The sequence below is a fragment of the Polypterus senegalus genome, chromosome 12 (genome assembly GCF_016835505.1).
Source record: "Polypterus senegalus isolate Bchr_013 chromosome 12, ASM1683550v1, whole genome shotgun sequence".
NCBI classification, from domain to species: domain Eukaryota; kingdom Metazoa; phylum Chordata; class Cladistia; order Polypteriformes; family Polypteridae; genus Polypterus; species Polypterus senegalus.
Window position 1 is genome coordinate 64,777,863 of NC_053165.1, and position 23,712 is coordinate 64,801,574.

The following is a 23,712-nucleotide window of genomic DNA, read 5'->3' on the forward strand; positions in this document are numbered from 1 at the left end:
TTGAACAACTGAAAACGTTTAGTATCAAATCTGGAACGGGGTGAGTACTTTTTCACTGCACCACATATTTAGTAGTTCATGTGGTGTTCTACTTTCCAAAAGCAGAGTTAAATGAACTAAAGCCAGGCTAATGTCTCCAGGAGGCAGTAAGCAAAATTTCCCATGGCTTATATTCCCATTCATTTGAAATTTTGCACACATATTGCTATTTATCTTTTGATTTCTGCTGCTATTTAGGTACCTTTCTTAACTGACTTAAGACTAATTAATGCAATCAATTGGTTTTTATTAGATAGCACAGTGACCCTCACAAATCACTTTACAGAAAAAAAAGATGACTGTAGAGCAACAAGCTCAAGGTGGCAATGAAAATGAGCAAACTGTGTAAGGAGAAACAGCCAGTCATCTAAATCCTGAAACCCACATGCAGGCTGGGGGCCTGTTTAGACATTCAGATGGAAGACGTAAGACAGCAGGCCTAGAGACGATGTGAGACAAATACAGTAAAGACCCCACAAGTAGGGCCGGCACTACCATTGAGGCCGATTAGATATTCGCCTAGGCGAGCACATCATAAAGGGGATGGGGAGATCCAGCCGCACAGGTTAGCTATCGAACAGTCGGTTGGTACACTAATAAGCTTGGCCTAGGGCACAAAATAATGTAGCACATAGCCTACATGGTAGGTCTCTAGTGTCAATTTAAATGTTACAATATATGGAGCCTGGTAAGCAGAGCCTGGGAGAGACCCCCTAAACTAAAACAACACATTAAAAAGACTGGTCCAATACAACAATAAGGCCTGGGTGGGGGGAAATTCCACTGACCAGTTAGGTCATAAAGGAGCTTTCTACAATATAACACACTGTATAACGAATATATAATTTTTTTCCCTAATTACTGCACTGACAACTTGGGTGGAGGTTTCCAGTTTCCGACAAGCTGCAGTTATTAATTATGAATAATGCTCCATCAAAACAGCTTTGCATTCTCAGCCCTGCGTAAGCCAATTCAGGGTCAGCATATACCGCAAGAGCCCCACCAGTACGACACGGGACCCGCTCACACACGAGCTGACGAGCAATCTCCAGTAAACCTAATGTGCACTTCTTTGGGGATGTGGGAGAGGAAAAACAAACTGAAAGACCCAGAGAGGACGGCACGTGAACACGGGGAGAACATGCAGACTCCATGTGGACAAAGAGCACTTGCAGAATTTTAATTCGGGAATGTGGACCTGTGACGTGGCAGCACTGACTCCTACATTATACTCAAGCAATGTGCACTTTTATTATGTCTTTAATGTTAGAAATCTAGCAGCAGCAGGTTGACAGATTCTAATCCATTTACCTTTCTGCTTCTCCACAGTTACCACATATGGGAAGTCAACACGGATTATAAGACACAAGCTGAGCTACGGGGGTGAGAAAGCGGAAAGGTCAGTAGTGTACTGCGTCACTCAAACTTGTTGCATTCAGTACATAACTATTATTAATATTGCAAAGCTTCTTTCTTTACAATATTTTTTCTTCTGGTGCACAGAACCTCAAAAGAAATAAGTTCGGGACAATATGGTCTCACTAGGGGGAGGCTTGGGTCACGACAGACATAGTGAGGGAAAGAAAACGATGAATATAATGGGCAGGAATCAAGCCGGGACTTCTTGAGAGGCAAGTGTGAAAGGCCGTGTACCTCTCTTGAAAGATCACATTATGCAGTCTCTTGGCACTCACCCTTACCCCGAGGCCTTCATGTCAGAAGCTGCGTGTCAAACGTCTAGTCTGGTCTGTGGCTTCAAAGACAAAGCTGTGCAAAAGGAATAAAAATAAAAAAGAAGAGAGAGAGAGAGGATACTTTATACATAGTGATTTTAAAACCACAACATGCTTCAGCTACCTGGGGATGGTGCGTTTCATGCCCACCAGAGGAAGTGTCCTCAACTAGACGTTCATGTCTGCATTGCATCAAAATCTCACGCAATAGTGTCCGCCAACTGCCAACGCTCTTCAGACTTCTCTGCCAAACGATCTCGTTTCCTTTTCAGAGGACACCACTTCTCCTTGCTGCTCCAATTTCACGTGCTGTCCACAGCCCACATTCGGAGGACCCTGACTCATTTGAAATCTGAAAGCAGAAAACAGAGATTGCGCATGCCCTAATTTGGAAACATAACCAGTTAAGATCCTTATTTCTAATTGAACCCTGTGTACCTTGATGTACATTTAAGACTTTACAGTTTTTCAGCAACTAAGGCACCCCAGGCCAAAATTGACAAATAGTTCCCGAGGTTAAGAGTAGCATTCTGGGTCATCTTTCCAAAAGTCTAGATCACCTGCTCAGTTTAACAAAGGGATTATTATTTGTACAACATGGATAAGACAGCAAAGCAGGAGAACAGGTCTCTTCTAGGTGCACAACAATAAGGTCTGGCAGGTGGGAAACACAACAAAAGTAACTGACCAGTTATCTCATATAGCACCTTTCTACAGTGTACAACTCTCCCAGGTGCTTTGTTTGCTAATTTTTGTCCCCTAACTACTGCACAGAAAACTTAGGTAATTGACTAGGAAAGTTACAGAGTCTGGAGGCAATCAGACCAGTAAACTGTAGTTGAACATCCACTGCCTCAGCCACTTGGTCCACCAACACACTGGAAGTAGAATTGTGCAGGAGGACCCTTTTACCCCTCATACTGCATGCAGCCATTATAATGAGGAATGGAAGACGTCACTTGAAAGACACTTCCAAATCATACACCATAATAAAAGGACCCGTGTCTGTCCGGTTGGAAGACTGCCCATTCTGCCAATATGCTACCCACTTTAGTATGTACAGTCTGGGGGAGGGACAGTTCAGCACAGAAACAGTAGTTCAATTTGTGCACAGATTGGTTGTGCTACCCGCCGAATCATAGTGGACGTTAGCGTTTGCAGTGCCTATATAATGCGTATGTCTCTGTTCTAAGTCATTTGGTATGGGGTTCATAAATGCAGTGTTATCTATTAGAATGACAAATGCTTTTTATTACTACATATGCTTGTAATGCACCATCTTTTGGAACGACAAGAGACTTAGCAAGCAGACTGACACACAGGCGGTAATCGTTTTATTAAGGTGGATTGTCATGGGACCTCTGCATTGTAAACACGGCCCAACTACTTTACAGAGTCCTACAGTACAGGTGTCCATGCAATTTGCAATTGTAGAAGAAGGCAGGCTCCGAATCACAAGTTGTATGCTGGGTTTAAATAAGCCAATCTAGGGCTTTAAAGTCCAATGTCACAACTACTATGCCACAAAAAAAGTGAAAAAACCCGACCAAATGAGATCATGATGACCCGAGACACAAACACACAACCCAGCACACCAAGAAGGATTTAATGATTTGTGTTGTCAGTCACACAAAATATTAATGTAATTTGATAGTGACCAGGCTGGACAATCTGATAGATTTAATGGTGAAGACGGGCATAGGAAGACTGAAAATATTCACTGCTCAGAGATATATTACTATAGGCAGACCAGAAATTTGTACAAGAGACCCTCTCAAACACCTTCATCAGCATTATTTGCTACCTTCAAATACCTCGCACACCATTGCTCGGTAAAACAGGACTCCAGTGACAGCATCTACTGTTACACAGGCCACTGAGCACTCACCACCAGCATCAACAACTGTATCTGGACTGGAGCAGCCTGGTCGTCACAAACTTGGGTCGTGTCATCTTCACCGATGAGTTCCATTTCTGTCTGCATTTGGAAATGGTGCAGACCATGAGGCACACCGCCATGACTTGGGGAGTCTCAGCGAGGGGTGCTGTTGTATAGCTTCAGTTTGACCCACAATAATACGTCAGGGAGATCCAATTCATTTCTTGCCTGCCTGCTGCCAGTGGTCTCCAAACGTCCTTGTGAGCTGCGTGTGCGTGTTGGTCCCTGCTACGAGGTGGTGTACACCATTACCCGCTGTTCAGACCACACATTGAATGGTGCGCTGCCATCAAGGAAGAAAAGCTGCATAAGACCACTAGATACCATCTGTATGCCCAGGCCTCCATGCCACACCATGACCCCAAGGTATGCCAATTCTGGTTCAATCAATAATTCATGTCCTGATCCTGGTTTTATAGCCTAATTTCCTATTGCATATGTCAGTTTGTTGTTTTTTTTACTCTGTAAGTTCACAACTTCCATCCATCCATTTTCCGACCCGTTGAATCCGAACACAGGTCAGTTCACAACGTAGTCTCCAAAAATACATACTAATCAAAGTAATATGAATACGAATCTGAAGAAGTTTAGAAAAAATATTTTTAATCAACATTAATAAGCACACTTGTGCAACTCATCATATAGCAAACATGGTTTTCAATTAGAGTTCACAATAAAATCAATATCCTGCTCATTTCACGACACTGTCCTGTACAGGTAAAATAGGTTACGACACACATCAGCGTCTCTGCTCAGGACGGCGGCCCCTTTCTCAGCCACATCTCCTTCACATGATGGCAGTGGTGGGAGAGCTCCGGCAGCCCAACACGTGTCTAAAAGTGGAGCCGAGGCCTGCATGGCACCGAGATTTCAATCCCACTCCTGGCTGCTCACAACAAAATTCCACCCTATTTCTGCAAAGTTTCCGTCCCTCTCAACTGCATTCTAATTTCCTTCTCCAAGAGACATGTGAATTGGACACACAGCCTAAGTGGATTCTTAAAACGGCAGAATCTACAAGGAGAAAAACGAAACACAGCACTCCAACCAGTAATCACGATCAAGCAGCCGCCATTCTGACTCGCTATGCATGAACAACGCACTGCCTGTAATAACAGAGCAGTAAATAAATAAAACAAATGGCACCACCACCACATCACAAACTCACACACATGCTACCCTTCTCCTGCTTTTACAACTGCATGCATTCTTATGATGGAACAATATTGATTAGAACGTGCAGGATAGTTTAATGCAAGAAACAGTGTTTTGAGAAGTTCACTTGCGCTGTGACCGCCCGCTCCTGACCACATGAATCAAGTCTGACAATCCACATCCGCTCACTGCTCTCTTATTTAGTTGTACGCTGCGCCTCAACTGTTCTTCCCCTCTCATATTTCGCTTGCCCCATTGCCCCTTTTACCTGCTGATCTTCCTCCCTGAGATGGCAGCAGCTAGGCTGGAACTCAAGCTACAGGATTACACAGCCAACGTCCCTGCATCTGTGCTAGAGGAGAGCACCCTGGTTGAAGTGGTAAAGAAGTCTGTGCTGTAATCTAAAGATCCCAGGTTCACAGCACGGGGCTGATGAGACTGAAATGAGATTGGCAAACACAGCCGATGCTAAAACAGAGAGTGTGCCACCCAATGAGAGGCTCCTCCATCGCCAGTGCCTTCATTTAAGGGAGGATGGGTAGCTGGTTGGGGCCTTCATGAGCAGAGACAATTAGATTGGCCCTCAGTGTTGACTACAATTATTATTATTTTGACCAGCAACCTTTAGAAGCAGTATGAGAACTCTGAGAGTCAGCACATACTACAACCGATTACTCTGGTCACACGTAAACTGTACATGCTACTTAAATGTTAAGTATTTAAGACTGACTTAAAAAAAATAGCAAGAGATTAACTCTACATCCAAGCTGCTCGAATGGTTGATACCCAGTCTATCCGAATTTTAAGACCATTTCTTCACAAGTCCATAGGGAGGTTCATGCTTGTTATCATCATCACATATCGTCACTGTGAAGTTTATTTTCTAGTACTTTCTCAGCAATGGTAAACCAGACACGAGAGCGACTTCATCCTCCTGGGATCCGACCCCACCGGCAGCTTCAGTATTTCCCTGCTGCCATTCTACAGCACAAACCTAACAATCTCAGCAGGGGTGAAAGAACACTTCGTTAGGCAATCTGTAATCGTCTTTTTACTTGAACACTGTGAGCCTTCAAATTAGACTTTCCTTGCCCCTTTTTCACCTCATAACCCCAGTGAAGTTTGAGGGTTATCAAAGGTATGAGGCTCTGCTGTAAATGTTAACGACTGACTGGGTGCTCTTCTTCGCTTTGGCTTTCTCCTTTAAACTCTTACTTGAATCGACTTGCAAAAAATAAAAAATTAACTGGCTGCTGCCAGGTTACTGTGCTGTGAATGCCCTTCCAGTTGGCACAAGGGAGCCCCTGTGCTCCACAATATAAAGCTAGAAGAACACCAAAACCTGACAGTTCTTCATTTTCCATCGGAGCCACACTGGTCAGGTGCCAAGACGGAGACGGACTCCACTGGAATTGAAATGTAGTGATTCTTCTTTAGTTTTTTGAGCTGTGCAGAGTCACTCACTCCCAGCAAGGAGTGATCCACTTTAAACGTTAAAGACGGCAGACTTCTGGCTCTTCTTTTGCTGCTCTTCTTTTCCTCCTTGTATGCTGCATTCATGTTGGCAATGACCTACAAGGCAAGTAAAAAAAAAAAAAATAATAATAATAATAAAATAAAATAAAACTGAATTGCTTTTTTCTTTTTCAATCACACCAAAGCAGAAGCCCCTGCATTGTGCATGAGGGTACCATTTGCTTCACCGCATTCTGCTGTTCTTGAATAGCAGCGGCAAACTCAATGGCGATGTCTTGCTTGACGGAGCACACAGGCATATCTTGGACCTGCTCTTCTTTTCCAGAGTCAAATTCAATCTACAAAGGTGACAAAAGAGAAATATTTTTCAACCTAATTTTTACTAAATATTTTATAAAAAGGTAAAACCTGACCCGGTATGTGAGAGTGGCACAAGAGTTCGACAAGGTATTATTGTTGATTTAATGGGGAAAAACTGTTTTTTTTGGAGGTACCATGCAAATCCTTGTGTGAAGTTTACACTAAAACAATGTTCTGTGGGCAACTATAATTACTGACCAAAAGATTTCCAGGGGCAGATGGACCTCTCCCCCAAAACACTAGAACCACACTGGTAGTCACAGCGTGGCCGAGCATGCCACTACGGACAGGTGGGAACCAACATGGGGCAGAATGCCCCGATAGTGTCACCGATGCTCAGGAAGGGCAACAGAAAGAATACAGCTGGGGTAGCGCCACTGCTCCAGAACTTCCAGGAGTGACCAAATCTTTTTAACAAAGCCTTTGAGGTCTTGCCCTTTAAACAGCAGCCAGGTTGAAAAAGGCACAGAGCATTAAATGGCAGCCCCCTCATCTTGTAGGATTGATCCCGATATAAGAATGGATGCCAGCACTTCATATGGGGTTTAAAACCTTCCTCTTCCCAGGGCTAAACCAGGCTGCGATCTGAGATACTGGGCAAAGACCCGTTGGTGTAGTGAGGCAAGTTCAAAGGTGTGAGGTTGGGGGGAGTGGGAAAGAGGCCAAGGAACCCCCCTATTAGAGCAGGGCAGGGCAAGATAAGAGTTTACTGACATATGGACAGTACAATCAGTCATACTGTACTATGAAAACCTTACTCTGCATGCTCATCTAGCCAGCAGTATACCCACATTAAACACACAACAACAATACGTGTCTTATAGCTAATAGACAATAAATTGCGGAAACACATTTCCAAAATAATTGCAGCACTGCAATGTAAACATATCCAGTGCAAGTGCTATGAGTATTACATAAAAGCACAAATCAGATTGTGAAATTGACAATTAAAATAGGAAAAAAAAAAAAACACATACTGCAGATATCTTAATTCAGAATGTGGACTGAGCGGGTAAATTCCTAGCTAGCTGAACTAAATGTGCCAACAAACTCATGAGTGAGGAGTTAATCAAACACAAGTCTAATTACCTCCAGATATAAAATGGTTCCCCTAATCCCAGAATGCTCGATTTCACACTCCTATGCTGTCTGAATGATGGTAGGAGTGTGAATAAAGAGGGTTATGGGTGGGCACTGTCCTTTATAAGGCTGCAAGCCCTCCTGATGACTCCACGGTAAATGTCATGCAGAGATGTTCCTAAAATGGCTTGGGCCATCCTGACCAACTGCTGTAGGGCTTTGTGGTCCTGTGCAGAGCAGCTATCCAAACCAGACTGTGATGGCATCGGTAAGAATGCTCTCAGTGGTGCCCCTTTAAGATGTCACCCAGGAGGATGGCAGCTTGGCTTTCATTTGGAATTTCTTTTTGTTATCTCTGGCTCGTGTTGTTTGAATACACACACTTTGTTCCATTTATCTGGACTGTGGTGGCATTTTTTGAGATTTATAGGGGGTATAGATTTTTTTTCCTAGAAGAATCCTCGGATAACAAATGATCTCAGTATATAAGAAATACTCAGAACGTAGCTTTAGTTTCAGATTTCCAGAGTATAAATCACCTAAACAGAGCTAAAATGCCACTCACGTCTTGAGCAGGGCCTGCAGCCGTGGTCTCTGGCAGCCAAAACAGGTGAACAGTATTAAACTCCATACATGACGACAACATTTATTTAAATAGCACGTTTTCATACACACAATGTAGCTCAAAGAGCCTGCATATAGACCAACAGGACCTTTACCTCAGCCGGATAGCTTGCTTCTCTGTTGAACATCAGGAAGAAAGGCGTAAATTTGGTGGTGGCATTCACAGAAGTCCGGAACACAAAGAGTACGGGGTCTATGTGGTCATCCCAGTCGGCCTGCTTCTCGGTCACGACTTGACGGAGAGCTTCCTTTAACATATCGGTGCCCCGGTCGTACAAAGAGCTCTGCTGAGGCTGCTCGATCGGAGAGATCTTGAGGATGAAATTCCACCTCTCGATCAGGTGCTTAGTTACCTACGGTTGGAAACGGGACACGAGGTGAGGGCATGGAATCCACGACTATTAAAGAGATCAAATATCTGAAGTACGGTTTGGATGCCTCAATATTTGCAATCACATTTCATTTGACTACAAGTATAATGAAAATATCGGTTGGAAAAAAACATGATTTTGGATGAAGTATGTTGTTGGCCACAGGGAACAACTGACATGACCGATATGCGACCAAATCTAAAATATACTTTATAGTGTAAGACCAACTAAACACAAGCTCAATGGCCTTCTGAAATGCTTGATTTTGTGTACACTTGATAAAAAATAAAAACCTCACTTCCAAAGATAAACATAACAGATTTCTACATTCCGCACAGATAGAAAGTAAAGTGGGCTCAATAAATTACTCGGTCACTGCAATCAATCAAGGCCCGCATTCCACAAAGACAGACAAGGCGGCTCTGTCGTCAGCAGCTGGTGCTCTTCACAACTTCATCTACTCTCATTAATGAAATAAAAACAACCTGGGGGGGGGACCTGAACTTTTATTTTAACTTAAGAATTGTGCAAATGAATCTTTACAACGGCTTTTAAAACAATTTAAACTGACGGAATTGCTACAAGCCTCTCCGTAAGTGACTTCCTGTAATCCAGCAGCGTTTTTGAGCAACGTCCACCAAATTACTCAAGTCACTGTCACTGAAGTGAGCACAACACATCTTGGTTAAGACGTTTCCCAAACAGCGAATACCCACAATCGGCTTTCCTAACCTTACAAAACAACGGCTCAATAATTAAAATCACTCTGCTGTGTCACATATGATACTGTCAATTAACTGAAATACAAATTAACTTTCGACTAGATATTATGCAATCTCAACACCTCATTGCATTTTCAAATAATAAATAATAAAAATCAAATAAATAAAAATACACTAAAAAGTGTTGTTTTAAAAAAAAACAAAACAAAACATTATTGAAGAGTTTCAACACATTCAGTGGTCACGTTATCTGGTCAGCCTGCTTGTTAATGCAAACCACCAGGCAGTCATACGGCTTACAGTCCACACATACAGCAAGCAGACACGGTCAAGAGGCGAAGGTGCTGTTCAGCCAAGCATTCAAATGGACAAGACCCATGAACCAGGCAGCGGTGGCATGACTGTTGGCGCCAGCCGTCGTGGTTCCAGCATCTCAGAAACACCTGCACACCTGGGATTCTCACACATTACAATCTCTTGAGGTTTCAAAGTACGTTCTGCTGAACACACAAAACAAAAAGACGTCGTCAATGAGAAGAAGGGTGAGCTAAGAATGGCCAGAGTCATTCAGGCTAACAGACAGCAAGAGGGGTCCTACTGGGTCTCTGCTATCAAATTATGGAGGAGCCTTCCTGTGTCTCTACTATTAAATCCATAGAGGGGTCTTGATGTGTCTTTGCCAAGAGGGGATTTGCTGTGTCTCTACTATCACATTCATGGAAGGGCCTTGCTGTGTCTCTGCTATCAAATTACGGAGGGGTCTTGCTGTGTCTCTGCTATTTTGTTCATAGAGGGGCCTTACTGGGTCTCTGTTTGCTATTTTATTTATAGAGGGGTCTTGCTGGGTCTCTGCTATCAAATTATGGAGGAGCCTTCCTGTATCTCTACTATTTTATCTATAGAGGGGTCTTGATGTGTCTTTGCCAAGAGGGGATTTTCTGTGTCTCTGCTATCACATTCATGGAGGGGCCTTGCAGTGTCTCTGCTATCAAATTATGGAGGAGCCTTCCTGTGTCTCTATTACATTCATAAAGGAGTCTTGATGTGTCTCTGCTATCAAATTATGGAGGGGTTTTGCGGTGTCTCTGCTATCACATTCATGGAGGGGGCCTTGCAGTGTCTATGCCAAGAGGGGCCTTGCTGTGTCTCTACTATTTTGTTCATAGAGGGGCCTTGCTGGGTCTCTACTATTTTGTTCATAGAGGGGCCTTGCTGGGTCTCTACTATCACTTTCATGGATGGGCTTTACTGTGTTGTTGCTGTCAAATTATGGAGGGGTCTTGCGGTGTCTCTGCTATCACATTCATGGAAGGGCCTTGCAGTGTCTCTGCCAACAGGGGCCTTGCAGTGTCTCTACTATTTTGTTCATAGAGGGGCCTTGCGGGGTCTCTGCTATCACATTCATGGAGGGGTCTTGCTGGGTCTCTGCTGTCAAATTATGGAGGGGTCTTGCGGTGTCTTAGCTATCATATTCATGGATGGGCTTTGCTGTGTCTTTGCTATCACATTATGTAGGGACCTTGCTGGGTCTCTACTTTTTTCTTCATAGAGGAGCCTTCCTGTGTCTCTGCTATCACATTCATGGAGGGGACTTCCTGTTTCTCTACTATTACATTCATGGAAGGGCCTTGCTGTGTCTTTGCCAAGAGGGGTCTTGCTGGGTCTCTGCTATCACTTTCATGGATTGGCCTTGCTGTGTCTTTGCTATTTCATTCATAGAGGGGCCTTGCTGTGTCTCTGCCAAGAGGGGCCTTTTGCTGTTTTCAAAAATCTAACAAACAGACCACCAATACCAGCTCTTTACCATGATGGTGTACACAAGAGCATCTGTATATGTACAAAGAGGCCAGAGTGGCACAAGACCCCGCAGACTGCACTGCTGTCAGCAAAGCTACATTGAGCATGAGATCATCAGAACAAGACAACTGAACAGTTGCCTTGGCCTGCTAAATCTCAATTTCTGCTGACATTATTAGATTTTATTACAAACAACATGAATTCATGGAGCAATACTATCAATCCACCAAGCTGTTGGTGGAAGTGTAATTTTATGGGGAATGCTTTCCTGGCACATATTGGGTCTCCTAATACCAACTCATTGGAATGTGAACGCTACAGCATTACGTCTGACCATGTGCAGCCATTCATCACCCCAGATTCTCTCAGCAGGACAGGGATTTCATTTTACTTGAAAGGCCTGCATAAGCAGCAGATCTCAATCCCATCAAAAACCTTCAGGAAGGGAGTTCTGTGGTCACCCACTCTTCAGAAACCACAAAGCATGGCCCCAAATCCTTATGTTTCTACCAGCTTGTGGAACACTCTCCTCAAAGAATTCCGGCTGTTCTGGAGGAAAAAAGTGCGTCCTACATGCAAGTAGATAGGAGCGCCTAATAAAGTGGACACAGAGTGAATGATCAAAGTACATTTCAGAGTCTTAGCTGATTCAACACATCTGTGATGTGCAGCAGTGGACTGACTACACTGGATCACACAGTGCATATTTATAGCAGCTCGCTCTTTGTAAGTCAGCATTATCAATAAAATAACAAAATTACAAAAAAAAAAATCAACTCTAAAACCAGCCAAGGGTGGGTGAAGACACTGAAATACAGAATACTGCATGGATCACACGGTTCATTTCTTAATTGGCTTGTCATCGTGTTTCTTGCATTCGTATTTTATTTCTAGGGTGTTGTACCGAGTTAGCCATTATGGATGTAGTGAGAAGTCAACAAAATGACACCTTTTATTGCCTAACTAAAAAGATTACAATTATTGTAATCTTTTTAGTTAGCCAATAAAAGGTGTCATTTTGCTTGACTTTTCAATAAAATAAAATGAAACAAAAATCATAAAAAAAAGAATATTCAAGAGTGTGGAATCTGCTTTACCGCCACCTCAAAATTCTCAGATTCTATCAAAACATTCAAATGCACTAAGATTCATCCCCACATTGACTTGCTGCTTGACGGTCACAAAATACCGCTATGATCAGTAGACCCTTATATGCAATTGTGATCATTTTCATCAAAGAGACAAGAAACACATTTAACTAGGAGTTCTTATTTTAATATGTGGAGTATGAACAACACAATACAAAACAATCCTGATCCATCCATCCATTATCCAACCCGCTATATCCTAACACAGGGTTATGGGGGTCTGCTGGAGGCAAGCACAGGGCGCAAGGCAGGAAACAAACCCTGGGCAGGGCACACACACTAGGGACAATTTCGGATCACCAATACACCTAACCTGCATGTCTGTGGACTGTGGGAGGAAACCCACGCAGACACGGGGAGAACATGCAAACTCCATGCAGGGAGGACCCGAGAAGCGAACCGAGGACGCCTAACTGCGAGGCAGTAGCGCTATCCTCAGCACCACCGAACAATCCTGATATTAGAGAGAAAAAAAAAACCTAAAGGGTACCAAGATTCACAGTTGGCACAGTAGCCAGTCGTATGTGAGCAGAGGTTTGTGGGTACCAACAGTACTTTACCACCAGCACTATCAAGAGGTATCAAGATTGTGATGCAAACTCCCAAAAAAACCAAAACCTGACTTAACAGTCTGCCGGAAACGACTGTCTGCCAAAGTGCATCTGTGGCATTTGGGAAAAGAATTAAAGGCAATGGGAAACACAACTTGGGTCTTAGATATGATCCAAGGGTGAACTAACAGTGCAATGTCTGAAAAGATGACATGCAGGTTAAGGTTATTCAAAATGTGCGACACCAAAAGAGAGAAGGAGGGCGGCAGGTAGGTGTTTGGTTGGATTTGTCACATGACGGCTACTGCTTACCTCTTCACAAAACTCCCTGCTTTGGCAACAGAAGACAGTTTTGGCTGCCCCAAACCTAAATTTAAAAAAAAAAAAAAAAAAAAAAAAAAAAAAGAACACAACTGCTGTATTTATTCCATTCTTTTCTCAAGTGCAAAAAGTTGCCTACACCTTAGCTTTTCTTCATGATAATTCCAATTATGCGTTTAACACCCATGGCTGACCTGAACCATCCTTCCAGCTGTGTGTAATGCGGTGATTCGGCTCTTCACAAGACCACCCCTTGTTAACGACGTACAGCCATAGCACTCCGGGGAGATTTCTGTTGTAAAGGTGGGCTTTGGCAAAGATTTTATTCTTACACGTTTGTTTTCATCTTTCTTCTAAGCTTTATCAGAAATTAGTGTTCTAAGTGGAGTAATTCTTTCAGTCAGGAAATGGTTTTCTTTTTATAACTGACGTTCTTAATCACTATTATAGCTGTGGTAAATAGTGTTTCTTTTTTTAATAAACAAAATGAAGGAAACTCACTCCAACCAAAAATACAATGAAGCCTGTAAATCCCGGGCTGCAGTAAGACGTATTCATTTTAAACAACACAAAAAACCTCAGCCGCTCCCAATGCACAGCTAACTTGCCCATTATATTAGACGGGGCTGCTGACAGAAACTTTGGCAGGAGACCAGCAGATTGATTTATAGTACCAGTCAGCCCTAATGTTAAAAGCAAAAAATATTGTGTTATTTCTAGCTTTAATTAATGCATGTTTCTCACACTGAGCTATGCAGTTATCCTTAAATTTGAGAAAGAAAAAAAACTGGCTGACATGTTCACAAAGCAGTGTAGGAAATCACAACAAGTATTGCACTAGATTTTCTGCTCACAGTGGACTATCCGAACATTAATTCAGCTGATTTGGGACGACTGTACATCTGAAAGGTCAATATCTCTTCCTGAAAAGGTCTTAACCTTAGGATATTCCCAAACCACATGATCTAACAAGGCTGGAACTACATGGCGTCCTTCATAATTACCGTACAATACCTGACATGGAGGTGTGTCTGATGTATAGTATACTTTTAAGATGATCTAACTGTCTTAAGGCATGTTGAAATCTAAGTAATCAACGTAGACCTCAGCGTTAATGTTTGCAGTGCTATACTTGTGAAGGACAGCCGGGTCCCATGCCCGGCAGGGACGCCCCTGCTGCTTATGTTCCGGGGGAGCCACCATGGGCAGTTCCGTACCTCCCCCAGGACGCTTGGTGGCAGCCCCTCTGGCTGACGGTGATTACCCAACCACCCGCAGGGCTCCATGGGAGATGGAGTCCTCCACAGCCTGGTCGGGGTCTTGGATGGCCGCTAGGGGGAGCTGCATGGACTCAGCAGCCTGGCTGGATGAATCTTCAGCCCCACCCGGAGGTGCATTTAGGACCAGCTGGTCAATCAATCAATCAATCAACATTTATTTATATAGCACATTTTCATACAAAAAAATGTAGCTCAAAGTGCTGGTCAAGCGCCTGTAACACTTCCGGGTGGGTTATAAAAAGGGCCAGCCACCACCACTCAGGGAGCCAAAGTTGGGAGGAAGGAGACAAAGCTTGAGGAGGAGTGGTGGTAGAGGAAGAAAAGTGTGTTGTGGTTTCAGTGTGTGGTATTTAGGACTGTGTATTGCCTGTGGGTCACGGGGAAGACGTGCGCCCACGGGTTAAGAAAAATAAAAACTGTGTGCATTTTATACGTGCCTCCGTGTCCTTCTGTGTCGGGTCAGGCGCCTATATAGCGCCTTTGTTACAATGTCATTTGGTATGGGGTTTACAAAAGCGGTATTTTTTCATGTTTGTGATGCATTATCTGTTAGAATGACAGACATAGCAACTGGTCAGACAGACACCTCATCCTTTTATTAAGTTGGATTACAGTGTTTTTTTTGTTTTTTTTAATATTAAGGAAAAGTGTTTCTGAGTAAAAAAGGCAGCATGAAGTGCTTGCTCTCTGTCGACTGCTGTGCACAGCCATTGCATGAGTGACGCAAAACAGCTAAAAAAAATAAATAAAATAGGAACTTAAAGTGGCATTACATAACCATGTCTCGATTGCGATTTTCCTTCCCAAGCGATAAGACACTTTTCAGGCTGTATATAAGTAAGACTTTTAAGCAAACGACATTTTGTATTTACTTGCACAATAAAAATCACCAAAGCGTGTACATCTTGTGCAGATTTCTTGGCCAGGGTGCTGCTGTTTAAAGCTGACTGCCCTCCCGTATCTCAGCTAACATGTTTGTTACTTAGCACGACAGTTCAACTCTTTGGCTTTCAAAGCATCTTACCTATAAAATGCAGACGAGAGGCACCTCGCAACAGACAATGGCTCCTTCTTTGGCAGGGGGATCGCTTCCACCCATTTGCTGAAGTAATCAGTTAATAAAAGCAAAAAGGTGTTCTCTTTGCTTGTTTCTGGAAAAGGTCCTGTGTAAGAATAAAAAAAAGAGACAGTGGCAGTAAATAGCATTTGTAATATGGGTAACTTATTTAGGCCTTCCTTAGATTTCTTACACATTGCCTACTAGCACAGATCACAGGTAGCTTACAAAGAGAGGCAAATTAATCCGTTTGAACTTTCAAATCATTTAAAAAGGTGACTACGGTCACAGGGCAGGGCAGTAACACAGTAGACAGCACCCTGGGTTCAAATCCCAGGCCCAGTCGTGTCTTTCTGGAAAATCTGTCTCTGTGTTTCTGTCTCCCCTTGGGTTTTATTACCACATCCTTGAAGATGTGTGTGTGTGTGTTTGTATTTGGTGGACTTGGGACTCTGAAGTGGCCTTACTGGGTGGATCCTGCAATAAACAGGTGCCTTTGCTAGGATGGACTTGTGCTTGATGCTTCTGGGGTCTTACAGCTTCATGCAACAGGTTTATGAATGGGGCAATAAGACTGAGGCACATGGCTGACATCACTACAAATATAAACTACTCAGCCTGTATTAAATCTTAATGTGCAAGATTAGAATGCATTTCTTGATTTAGAGAAAAGCCAAGCAAAAATACCACTTTTATTGGCTAACTAAAAAGATTACAATATGCAGGACTGTCAAGGTAACTCAGGTCCCTTCTTCTGGCAAGATGTAATCACTACATTGATTACATCTTGCCTGAAGAAGGGACCTGAGTTACCTCGACAGTCCTGCATATTGTAATCTTTTTAGTTAGCCAACAAAAGGGGTCATTTTGCTTGGCTTTTCTCTACATTCATAATGGCTAACACGGTACAACACCCTAGTACTACAGACATTTCTTGATTTAGAAAGAGAGGCTGAAAAAAATTCAAAAACGACAAGTATCCACAGACCGCATAAGTTCCAACTAAATTTATTACTCTATTGGTGGTCCCAAAGGAAGATTTCGCTCAACTCTCACCAAAAAATTCACTGTGAAGACCAAGGAGCATACAAAGTAAATCAGGAGTGTCCAACGCCGTTCCTGGAGGGCCACAGTGGCTGCAGGTTTTCATTCTAACCCTTTTCCTAATCAGTGACCAGTTGTCCCTGCTTATTGACTCCTTTTCCTTTCAATTTAACAGCCCTGTCCTCTGAATTGATTTGTTTCTTCATTAAATGGCAGCCAAACGGAAATGAGACGTGAAACAAGCCAACAGGTGACCAGCTAAACTGGAATAACAAACTCCAGCCAATTTCATTCCAACCAGTTTCTTAATGAGACGCCAATTCTTGCGGTTAATTAAAGCCATCATTGAATATCAGGACTTGTTGCTGCTCTCGTTTTGCCACAGCAGATTGTTGATTTTCTGTTTTTTCTAAGACCACCGTCAAGATGTTTTGGTGACTTGAGAAGCCTGGCATGACCGAGACCTTCACCTCTCTTTATTGTCAGGTTAGCTGGTCATGTGGCGGCTTATTTTGTGTCTCATTATTGTTTGGCTGCTCATTAAGGAAAAAGAAACAATTAAGGGGTCTGAGTCACGTCAATTAAAACAAAGGCAAAACAAGTTAATCAGCAGCAAAAACAGCTCACTAATTAACTCTTTGGGGGCTGAATATTTTTCCAAAAAACAGTTTTCTGAAAAGCAATGGCTTCACACAGAAATCAACATAAAACGGCTGTTGCCGCATGCTGTGGCTGCCAGTTTGCTAAGAATGTGCAACAGGCAAGCTGCAAAGCTGTCTTCACATGGCTGGGGAAGCAGGAGTGGTCACGGTCGCAGTGCATTGCAATCTGGTTTCTACCTCTTAAGTGGCAGTCCTCCCAGGCGAATAGCGCCATAGGCCATGTCAGCTACATGAACCTGTTCAGCACCACGATTAGCTGGGGACCAATCAGCTGAAGCTGCAAAACCTCATTCATTTTCAATCGCTTGTATCAAAATCGGAGTTCGACAAGCCAAAGTCCAAATCAGAGAGAACAGGTAAAATGTCGTCCACGGAGTATTTTGCTTTATGTATCCGCTTTGATCTCTCACCAGATGTCTGTACTATTTTTGCCATCATCTGCAACTTGCTACTCACGGAAGCGCAGAAAATCTCGGTCAAAACCAATGAAGTTAACTTTCCTTCTACCAATGAGAATCACAGTTTACAGTTGATTACCGATTATCGTCAGCTCCTCCTTTTCACAAAAATCAACATCAGCCCTGAAAGAGTTAAGAAAAGGGTTCGAATGAAAACCTGCAGCCACTGCGACCCACCAGGACTGGAGTTGGACACCCCTGAAGTAAATCATAAGAGACAAAAAACCCACATGGATCCCCGGTAGTATTGGACATCCCCTGGCACTTTACAATGAGCCAAGGCCAAAGGCAACAGTACCAGAAAGACAGCTATGCCATGGCAAGGTGGAAGAACTGGACGATAGGACTTTAGGGACCTTCAAATGTTGATACAATGCTGGCAATTTAACCGGTGAGCTTGCTGGGCTGAATGGTCTATGCTCATCAAAATGGTCCAAATGTTCTAAAAGAAATGTTATAAATCATGGGTGGGCAGATTCAGGCCTGAAGGGCCGCAGTGGCTGCAGGTTTTTTGCTCTAACCCAGTTGCTTAAGAAGAAGCCCATACTGCTCAAGTAACACTTCTGCTTCACTTTAGTAGTCTCGCTCTTTTAAGTTTTGGACCCTTACTGCTTATTTTAGTCTTAAACAGCTGTACTCTTGGTTTTTAATTACCCCTTATTAGCAAGAACAAGCAAAAGACCAAAGACACCAGCATATCTCCATTTAGCTTGTTTCCATTTACACCCCTGTGTGTATTTATTATGCACTATTGGGTTTAATTAAATACTTGAAGGAAAGTGAAGACAAAAAAGTTAAGCACTGAGAATAACTCGTCTGTTTTAGACCTCAAATCATTTGGGTGATATCCTTAGAAAGGAAAAAAAAGTCTCGGATATGAGCATGACTTGACATGGTAGAGTTAAAGCACTAGCAAGCCATGAAATTAAATACAGTGGTACCTCAGGATACGTCCTTAATCCGTTCCAGATCCTTTGACTTATACCAAACAGGATGTATACCAAACAAATGTCTCCCAAAAGAAATACAGGGAAAATGATTACTCTGTTCCCATTAAAAAAAACCCTATTGTTATTGGCATATTATACATTGATGGGGTTGTATAAAATAATGTAAACACTGCTTAATACTAAAATACAAAAGGAATTAGCTGAAATAAATGAAAATTTAACCTCACTTTACTTTTTAAAAACTCTTTGTTTTTCACAATCGTAGATACCGTTGTTCTCGGCATACGGTATGCAGGAGCCAAGTCCCGGATACGCATGTCACCTTCATACTTATCAACAATCAATTCAAATTTACACAAAAAAACACAAAATCACGTAAAATTCACAGAGAGTTCTAGCGCGGGTTGTTCACTGAATGCTAGCAACTGGCGTACTGACGCTCGTGGGCAGTCGTGGCTTCGTCTCGAGAGAGGTAAACATGGGTAGCGTGCGGTGTTCTAGCACGCAAGTCATATTCCAAACAAAGTTTTTTATGTCCAAACAGGATGTATACCAAGTTGGACTTATTCCAAAGCGGACCTATACCGAGGTACAACTGTAATTAACAAGGATTAGTTTTTAATTAAGCAGCTCGGTTGGAACAAAAGCCTGAAACCACTGCAGCCCTCCAGGACTGAATCTGCCCACCCACACTATAAATGGATGTCAAAAATGACAAAGAAAATGCAGATTGCCTGCATTTTCCCAGAAGGAAAGTGGTGGCTTTTGTTACCAAAAAAAAGACAGTGTGGTGTGATGGAACCATGAATTAGCCTTTCACCCTTAAGACCAAAGACGTTAAAAATGTTGGAAAGGTATTTGAAGACAAGGGTAAAATGGAGACTGAAAAAACAACAACAATGAAATCCTAGAGGTAAACCCGCAAACGACTTAAGACAAGGGAGCTCTCAAAATGCAGAGCCAAAATGAATGTCAATGGTCAGGAGCTACGCAAGGGTCAGTTCAGTAGGTGTCAAGGTGGGAAAACGGCTGCACACAAAGGGTCCTTGGCAAAAATGGTGGTGTCTGTGCATGCAAGCAAGGCCAAGATGTGTCTTAAAACCCCTTGCAGGAATAATGATCTAAAGGTGTGACTATTAAGAACGGACTTGAGGGTGTGTACACTCATGAAATCAGTCACTCTCTTTATATAAAATCATCATTGATGTATTTACACAGATACGTCAAGTGGGCCTTTACCTTAACCTTTACCTTAACATGACAACTTTTTGTGTTGATCAGTGACAAAAACATCTCAATGAAGGACACGATGAGTTCATACTGTAACACAACTGAGACACAAAAAAAGTCCGGCAGGAACGTACCACCTTCTACGCTTGAAATAACATAGAGATGACCTGAGATTATGAAAAGGAACCTTCTGTATTTGAAATGTGCTCTTTTCATGGTCTTAGCACTTCCTCTCACACATTACGTTTTGGAGTTAGCACCGTCACACGCAATCACGCGCTCAGTGACATATTGGGCGTCACAAAAGTCAGAGCTGCTCTTACCCATCAGGTCAATGATCAGGATTTCCCAAGGAGCCTCCACTTTAATAGGCCTGAGCTTTCTGGACAAGCTTTTATTGTGTTCTGCATTCTGGCACGTTTCACATACTTTAATCTTAGGAAATAAACAAAAACAAGCAGACATTATTTATTTATAAATCTTATTATAAAAAAGGGGTGTAACTGAAAGGCATCATTATAACAAAAAATGCAAAACACTGAAGTCATTTTACACTTTACAACTAGATTTAGTTTCCTGTTCATAAAATAGTTGGATGATGTACTGTGTTAGCCATTATGGATGCAATAAGAAGTCAAGCAAAATGACTCCTTCTATTGGCTAACTAAACAGATTACAATATGCAGGCTATCGAGGCAATTCAGGCCCCTTCTTCAGGCAGGTTGTAGTACCAGAAACTGGAATATAATGTGAGCTTCTGAGCAGGGATTCCACTTTGATTGCCAATCTGATCTGTATGTGTAAGTGTGGGGCAGCATGTGGTCTCATTGTCCACATGGGCTTCTCTACAGTTGCTCCTGTTTGCTCCCACATCCCAAAGTGACTGGTGTGGGTGTGCAATCGCACCTTGTGAAAGGCTCTTGGCACATTCACAGTTCCTCCCTTACATCTGGGGTGCTGTTTGGGTTTAGACTGCCGGTAGCTCTGCACTGCATGAGGGACATTCACAGAATTAATGGGTTATTTTATTATGAGCCTCAAAACTGTTTTTGGTTGTCTGTTAACACAAACACATAAGGCTTCTCAGTGCAAGCAGGCCACCCTGTAAACTGACAAGTCAAAAACCTCAATTTTATGTTACATTTTCACTCACAAAGTGAGACATCAAACCTGCAAAACAAAAGAGCTGCAATGAAGGTCGGGCCTCTTAAAGCACGTACCCAGTCCACCACGTCCCGGACTATTCCCAGCCAGTAGTATTTGCTTTGAATCCTATGGACGGTTTTCTTTTGTCCTAAATGGTGCCCAATATCATTGAAATGGCATTCAAGGAAAATCTGCCTTTTCCTTTCAGGATCAATGACAACCTCTCGCTTTTCTTCTTTCTTTTGTCCAATATAATATAAGCGTCCATCTACAAAACAAGAAACAGTTGTTAGAAATTCAAGTGTAGTCACCTCAGGATAACATAAAACACAAATCTCATCACTTTTCTAGCACATGCCCCGTCATGAAGCTGCAATTCTAGCAATATGTGAGGAAAAAAAACGTGTATATACACACACACTAGGGGGCTTTGCCCGGCCACCCCGCTCCCCAAACCCCCCGGGGAGCAATACACACGGACTGTTTGACTTATGTTAGGTAGATTGCCCAGAGGGGACTGGGCGGTCTCGTGGTCTGGAACCCCTAAAGATTTTATTTTTTTTCTCCAGCTCTTGGAGTTTTTTTTTGTTTTTTCTGTCCATCCTGGCCATCGGACCTTACTCTTATTCCATGTTAATTAATGTTGACTTATGTTTATTTTTTATTGTGTCTTCTATTTTTCTATTCATTTTGTAAAGCACTTTGAGCTACATTTTTTGTATGAATATGTGCTATATAAATAAATGTTGATTGATTGACTGACCTAATTTGCGTCTCTGCCACTCACGTTGTGAGGGTGGGGGGCTAAACGCACGCTACGGAGATACGGACGGATCAGCTGCTACCATACTGTGTGATCTGCATGTTGCACTGCGTGTCGATCATTTAAAACGCTGTACAGCAGTTGTCCTTTTGTCTCACTGCCTTGTATTGCGTGCTGTTGTAGTGTCTTCCGAGAAAATCACATCTTGTCCCAAGATTTTCTTTTATTATAATAGATGTATATACGGGTGTAAAAATCCCCTTTTCATGTAACTATTACACTTGTTATTGACAGGTGTTGTACTTGGAATACTCGGCATTACTGACCCTTTTAAAATAAATTTGTATTGTTTTTATCTATGCCTAGTGTTTCCTTTTGTTGCTGCGACACTTGTGTAAGAAATGTAAAATTATGCAATAAATGAAAAACCGGGTATGTTTTATATGCTCATACAGACAGATTTCATTCACAGTTCCCAAAGGTTAACAGATAGATAGATAGATAGATAGATAGATGGATAGATAGAAAGACACTATATAATAAATAGATAGATAGATTTTTGTCCCCTTTTTGGTTCAACTGTGATAAAACAGAAAAAAGTGTTGAGTTTGCACAATATATTAAGGCTTAATCCTCTGAAGCTACTAAGATTGTTCTTCTTTGGATCTTCTACATAAAGCTGTCTAAAGTAACTTCTACCATAAAGAGACACCCCCGAGGGTGACCCTCATACACAGAGAGGTCCTTTTGCAGGATGCACGTTTAAGTGTCCAATGGCACCTTTAAGTTTAGGAGCCGCACCTAAGGAACCTATTTGAAGGGAAAAAGTCGCAGGTGTGGGAACTAAAGCAGCCACCTGCTCGGTCCAGTCGAACAGCTCAGCTACTGCAAGGCAACGCCCGAAGAGTGCCCGGCAGGGAAGTCACAGGCGTGTCCAAGGTCAGGGCACAGGAGGAGGGCTACGAAGTCACTTTAGAAGAGCAGGACGTGCCGCCGGTATCAGCCACACTAGCCTGTCCACAAAGCGACACGGAGGGCAGACGAGAGATGACGAGCGGGCCACGAGGAGAGCAAAGCACAAATGGCACGAGACCGTCCCGCTTTGTCTGTGCGGCTCTATATAGCGCCTTACACGTTACATATAATGAACGGCTAACTGCAGCACCAGTTTCGAAAGCGCTGTCGGTCACTCCGGTGCTGGTTTACTCACCTTCTAGGATAAACTTCTGGGCATACCGTTTGAGATTTTTCTTCCTCACTGGGCCCATGGTGGGAGGAAAGCAGCCTTCTGCCAAGAAAGTATAAATGTCTTCCCATTTGTTGGAAGTGGACTCGACCACCTCTTCCTCTGCAACGGGCAGCGAGTCCACGCTCAGCATGGCGACGCAGCCGATGCTAAAGAAACAGCAAACACGGCAGCAGGTGGTTGTCGTCCCTTTCCGCCCCCCAAATGAAAGTCTCCACGACTGGACGACAGTTTGCTCAGCAGACGAGCCTCCGCTGAGTGCATCGGCTGTTGTTGTTTTCACTCTCGTAGTTGCAGTTCCGCATTAACGGGGGAAACAAGTCGGTGACGGACCGCATCAGGCGGAAGTAATACGGAGGGCTTTGACGGGAGCACCACTGGGACATTAAATTACTGCATAGCTCTGGTCTTATCCGCCTAAACACTGCACGAGCAAAATTAAACAAGATATTGACCCAAATTGCTCCTGTTGTAATTCCTGCTCAGAAACTACTTTACATTTATTTTGGACCTGCCCCTACACTCAAATAAAGATTACTGAAGAGTTTTCTTTGTTTTTA

General features: G+C 42.9%; 1 protein-coding gene across 1 annotated transcript; it reads right to left on the reverse strand.

Moving 5' to 3' along the window:
* Positions 1-4,294: 4,294 nt before the first annotated feature.
* Positions 4,295-23,628, reverse strand: zgc:113436 (uncharacterized protein LOC503528 homolog). Its single transcript, XM_039771961.1, has 8 exons — positions 23,117-23,628; positions 21,218-21,411; positions 20,321-20,432; positions 15,621-15,759; positions 13,308-13,362; positions 8,502-8,759; positions 6,558-6,680; positions 4,295-6,438 (listed from the first exon to the last, which is right to left on the reverse strand). The coding sequence occupies exons 1-8, from the start codon at positions 23,283-23,285 to the stop codon at positions 6,220-6,222; spliced, it is 1,269 nt and encodes a 422-aa protein (XP_039627895.1). The 5' UTR covers positions 23,286-23,628; the 3' UTR covers positions 4,295-6,219.
* Positions 23,629-23,712: the final 84 nt, after the last annotated feature.

What these genes read in the sequence shown, in the direction of transcription:
- zgc:113436 (XM_039771961.1), bottom strand. Translation starts at nt 23,285, where the DNA reads ATGCTGAGCGTGGACTCGCTGCCCGTTGCAGAGGAAGAGGTGGTCGAG. An exon ending in GCAGGGAGTTTTGTGAAGAG is followed by an intron (nt 8,760 to 13,307) that starts GTAAGCAGTAGC and finishes TTCCAACCGTAG; the next exon opens with GTAACTAAGCACCTGATCGA. An exon ending in AGAATGCGGTGAAGCAAATG is followed by an intron (nt 6,439 to 6,557) that starts GTACCCTCATGC and finishes CTTGCCTTGTAG; the next exon opens with GTCATTGCCAACATGAATGC.